Source organism: Echinops telfairi, unplaced genomic scaffold (genome assembly GCF_000313985.2).
Source record: "Echinops telfairi isolate 266 unplaced genomic scaffold, ASM31398v2 ScPeMD7_7468;HRSCAF=8506_0, whole genome shotgun sequence".
Classification (NCBI taxonomy): domain Eukaryota; kingdom Metazoa; phylum Chordata; class Mammalia; order Afrosoricida; family Tenrecidae; genus Echinops; species Echinops telfairi.
This window is the reverse complement of record NW_022111369.1, coordinates 40,465,533-40,470,627: the sequence shown is the minus strand read 5'-3', so window position 1 is coordinate 40,470,627 and position 5,095 is coordinate 40,465,533. Positions and strand designations below refer to the sequence as shown.

General features: G+C 38.2%; 1 protein-coding gene across 1 annotated transcript; it reads right to left on the bottom strand.

Annotated features, from left to right (window-relative positions):
* Nucleotides 1-2,675: 2,675 nt before the first annotated feature.
* GK2 (glycerol kinase 2) lies at nt 2,676-4,340 on the bottom strand. The gene has a single exon (XM_004703220.1). It carries the CDS (start codon nt 4,338-4,340, stop codon nt 2,676-2,678), a length of 1,665 nt encoding a protein of 554 aa, XP_004703277.1.
* Nucleotides 4,341-5,095: the final 755 nt, after the last annotated feature.

Here is a 5,095-nt window from a genome sequence, read left to right as displayed (position 1 = left end):
ATTACAAAATGACCTTGATCATTGGCATTATTCTTTACTTTGAAATTTATGTTGATTTTAATTTGACCACTCTCGCTTTCTTTTGATTATTGTTTGAATAATATCTTTTCAACTCTTTCACTTTAAAATTTTATTTTTGTCATGTGTTTCTTAAAAGTTGTATGAGGATATGCAAAACAGTATTGCTGCTAGGGTTCCCCTGCATACAGGAGCTGTTTATCCTAAAGAAACCATATTCAGCATGTCTGTGACCCATGGATGGTGGACATTCTCTCAGCAACACACTTGTCTTAGTGTTGTTTGGGTGCCTTCTAGAACAATTGTCCAGTAAGAACTGTGGCACACAAGGCATCAGCTTGGTCACTAAGCTCCAGGCAGACATGTCTTAGGTATAGAAACTGTTTTATGGGGTCCCTAAAGGGTAATGGGTATAGATTTTCTTGAAGAATGGAGGATGATCATTGGAGTTCCTCATGATGAAGTTTTAAGAAAATTGAAAACTGTATCAATGAAAAAAGGACCAGGACAGCTGTATTCAGGAATTGCTAAGGAATATTTTTACATCATGACAATATGCCTGATTGATAGTAGCAAAGGTTGTCCTATAAGAATTTTGTTCATAAACATTACCCCATCTTCCTTATACCTCTGATACTGCCCCTTTGGCCTTTTTATTCCTCAAACTCAAAGAATTTCAAAGGAACAGTTTGAATCCCTTGAGGATGTTCAAATTGTGTTTTGACGTGGTGTATATCAAAGAGTGCATAATTATTCAGGGAAGGGTTAGAGATATTGAAAGACTGCCTTCAAAAATGTATAGACTTAGATGAAGTATATGTCAAGAAACAATAGCTTCATATTTTATTTTAATAAAAGTTTTTTTTATTTTTGAGCAACTTTTTATTGCCCTTATATTTTGATCTTGATTTAAAAAAAAATCTCATCTGACAATCCTTGCTTTTTATTTGCAATGTTGATATCATTTAATTTAAACTATTTATTAATAGGGTTAAGTTTAAATAAATTAGTTTGCTATTTTTTCTGTGTTCCCGTAGGTTTCTTGATCCTATTTGTCATTTATTTTCTACTTCATTTTGGACTGATTATTTTTAATAATCCTATCTTACCTCATTAGTTTTCTTAATCTTAATTACTTGGTGTATTATTTTAGAGGTTTTAAATATGTATCTCTGATTTAGGACTTGGAATATGTATCTGTATCAGTTTAAATTCAAGCAATATCATATCATTACCCATAATGCATGTTATAATTCTATTTCTACCCTCCTAACCTCCTTCTTATTGTCAAGCATGTTATTTTACATATGCTAGGCCTATGTAATGCTACATTGTCATTCATTTTGAATAGTTGATTATTTCCCTTTTTGTTTGTAAAAAATATTGACTGTAGTATTACAGAGTTTTTTTCCGCTCTAAAATACATTCAACTATGGTAATTTAAAAGGAAGGTAAGAGATATTAAGTCATAGTCAGAATACATTTTATATTTAGAAAAAAATATAATTTACTTTTTCTTAAACTTCCACTTAAAGAAAAAATTTCTGTTGATAATTTATTCATTGTTTAAAAATGTAGTCAACTACTTATCCCAAGTTACTTATATATGTAATGGTCCATCTACTCAAGACTAAACCCAGTACATCTCCTGACTACAATGTTCTCTTAAGTTGTGAATAGAATATTCTGTATCTAGGCAGGTGTGCTATATCCCCCAAACCAAATCCATTTCAATTGAGTGAGTTCTTGGAGTAGAACTGTGCTAAATAGTTTCCAAGGCTCTGCAACTTTTAGAAGCAGACTGCCTCATCTCTCTTACCTGAAACAGCTGGAAGATCTGAAATACCAATCTTTTGTTTTTAGCAACCAAGTGTTTAACCACTATTCCATCAGGGTATTTGTATGATATATGCTATACAAATGAAGCAAAAAAAAAAATAGCATTACAAATATGTGGTGAAAATAAGGAAAATGTATCCTTTGTTTAAGACCTGCAGAGCATTTCCTACAGAAAATTTAGTGATTGGTGAAACTATATAGAGTCTGAAGTATTTGGTAGATGTTTGTCAGGAAACTAAATTCCTACAGAATTCTCATTCTAAGTATTTAGAAAATTTTAAGGTAAATATTTAGTGAATTTATTGTGATCTGCTTAGCATGTAGAAAAGAGGACTGGTGAGTTACTCATTTTTCAGTAAGTTAGAAATAGCCTCGTCAGTGTGTGTGTGTGTAGCACAAAGGACAAACAAATTGTGCTGGAATATCTTTTTTAAAAGATTCTATGGACACAATATGAGGGCTCATCGCAAAGCATATTATAGCCAGGCGAGGGGTGTATGTAAGCCACCAAGGGGTTAATCAAAGTTTAACCTCATATACTTAAAAAACACACCATATGTTTCTATAGTGCCTTCTTCTATGTTGTCTTTATTGTAAGTCACAGATCTGCTTGGGGGCTTCTCATGGTCATCACGCAGCCACTGGTAGATAAGCCAAATCATAGTCTATGCAACCCGTCTTAGACTTGACAAAGTTCTTTTCTGGTCTTTTTTAAACTGCGATTCTCAACAATGCCAGACTTCTTAGATCATTACATGAAAAGACAGAATTTCTTATGCCAAAAAATGTGTAATCTTGGCTATCCAGGGGTTTCGGTATTATGGGATACCTGAGATGTATCTTGCCCCAATTAACAAGATCATGCTACTCACTATAAAAATGCCCAAGGGAAGACTAGAGAAAATTCTACCAGACTGACCATTTTCAGAAGACTCTGCTGTAACCCAACCCATTGACTTCATCACAGCTCTCTTCCACGTCGCATAACGGATTTCGCATTCTGTGGCTTTGATCTGTGGCTCAAACTCTTCCCTCATCAAGGATTTCAAATTGTCAGGTTCTAGACTCCAAACACTCACTCCTTCTGCAGCCCCTGCTGCCATGGCGGCTCCCAGTGCAATTGTTTCGGTAATACAAGGCTTTACGACTGGGATGTGCAGAATATCTGCTTGCAATTGCATTAAAATCTTGTTCTTTGTCATTTCTCCGTCTACCTTCAAATGATCAAATGGAATTCCACAGTCACGGTTCATAGCATCCGTAATCTCTCGGGTTTGAAAACAAATAGCTTCTAATGCAGCAAAAGCAATATGACATTTATTGGTGAACTGCGTGAGACCACAGATAATCCCTCTGGCACTGGGCTCCCAATACGGTGCATATAATCCTGAAAATGCTGGGATGAAGTAACAGCCGTAAGAAGTACCTACTTCTTTGGCAAGTACTTCTATTTCTTCTGGGCTACTTAGGATCCCAAGATTGTCTTTTAGCCAACGAACAACAGCACCGGCTATAGCCACAGACCCTTCCAGTGCGTAAATAACTGGCTTGTCTTTGCCAAGTTTGTAAGCTACCGTGGTCAGAAGACCATGCTCAGAAAACACACACTTTCGACCCGTATTACATAGTAAGAAACAGCCTGTTCCATATGTGTTTTTGGCCTGTCCTTCTTCAAAGCACATTTGTCCTATTAATGCGGCAGATTGGTCCCCTAAGCATCCAGATATCGGCACACCTACCAACGACCCAGTTTTCATTTCGCCATATATCTCTGAACAACTCCAAACTTTGGGGAGAATGTCCATCGGAATTTCAAAAAAGTCACAAAGTTCTTTATCCCACTCCAAAGAATGAATGTTGAAAAGCATCGTCCTACTTGCATTTGTTACGTCTGTGCAATGGACACCCCCGTTGACTCCGCCTGTCAAACTCCAGATGAGCCACGAATCGATGGTGCCGAAAAGAGCTCTCCCTTCTTCAACCGCCTTTTGAACTTGTCTCACGTTGTCAAGCATCCAGCGAAGTTTCACGGCACTGAAGTAAGTGCTCAGTGGCAGGCCAGTCTTCGACTTGACAAAGTTGTTATTCCCAGGTATCTTTTTACCGAGATTCTCGACGGTGCTCTGACTTCGAAGATCCAGCCACACCACAGCATTGTAGAGAGGCTCTCCGGTTAACTTGTCCCAGACGATCGCGGTCTCCCTCTGGTTGCTGATTCCGATAGCTTTTATGTTGGATAGAGCTATGTTTAGTTCATCGAGTTTCTCGCATGTTTTTTCTATGCATTCATAGACAGACTGGAGGATTTCCTTAGGGTCTTGTTCCACCCATCCTTCTTTTGGGAACTCTTGCGTTAGTTCCACTCGATAATGAGTAAGTATTCCTGCTGTTTTCGCATTGAAAACAAGAAAGCGACTGTGACTAGTGCTTTGGACCACCGCCCCCACCAATGGCCCCTCCACCGCTTCCTTCGGGGCTGCCATGAAACCGATGGACTCCGCACGGTTTGGATGGTTGCCTAGGTGACAGCAGCGTGGGGCGGGGCGAAGGAAGAGGCCGCAGCTCTCCAGGTGCGGGCCCAGCAGCCTCGATCCCCATCCGTTAACTGCTCGGCTCCTATCTTTACGTATCTGCCACAGGTCTGGTCCCAACTGCCCAATTATTTAAGAAACCGTTAAAAATAAAACGGAAATCATGGACTACCCTTGTAGTTATTGTTATTGGTGCTTTTCATTCTTTTATGAGGATCCATATTTCCATCTAATATAATTGGTACATTGTTCCTTCTGCTAGTAAGATTTTCTTTAATGCTTCTCGTAATGGCCTGCAGGAGAATTCTTCCAGCTTTTGAATGTCTGAAAGAAATTTCATCTTAATATTTCAAAACATTCACTGTGGATGTTCTACTTGAGAGTAATTTAGCATTGACTAAAAAAATGAAACTGATTTTTCTTAAAGTCCAGAACTTTACAGCTGCTGCTTCCTGGGCTTCTCCCATTGTGTCACATGTGAACTGATGCCATTTCCCTCTGGTGGCTTGGCTCGCCTTGTTGCTAACCATGTTTGGTTTCATTTGGGGTTTTCTTATTTCCTGTGCTTGAGGTTCGTTTAGCTACTTGGATCTGTGGATTTATGGATTTCATCAATTTTGGAAAACGTGGGTCATTCTTTCCTCAAATAGTATTTTATTTCCTTTTCTTTCTCTCTTTTTTTTTTTTCCTATTCAAGTCATCTCCCC

Excerpts from the sequence above, each read along its gene's own strand:
- GK2 (XM_004703220.1), bottom strand. The coding sequence starts at position 4,340 with ATGGCAGCCCCGAAGGAAGCGGTGGAGGGGCCATTGGTGGGGGCGGTG.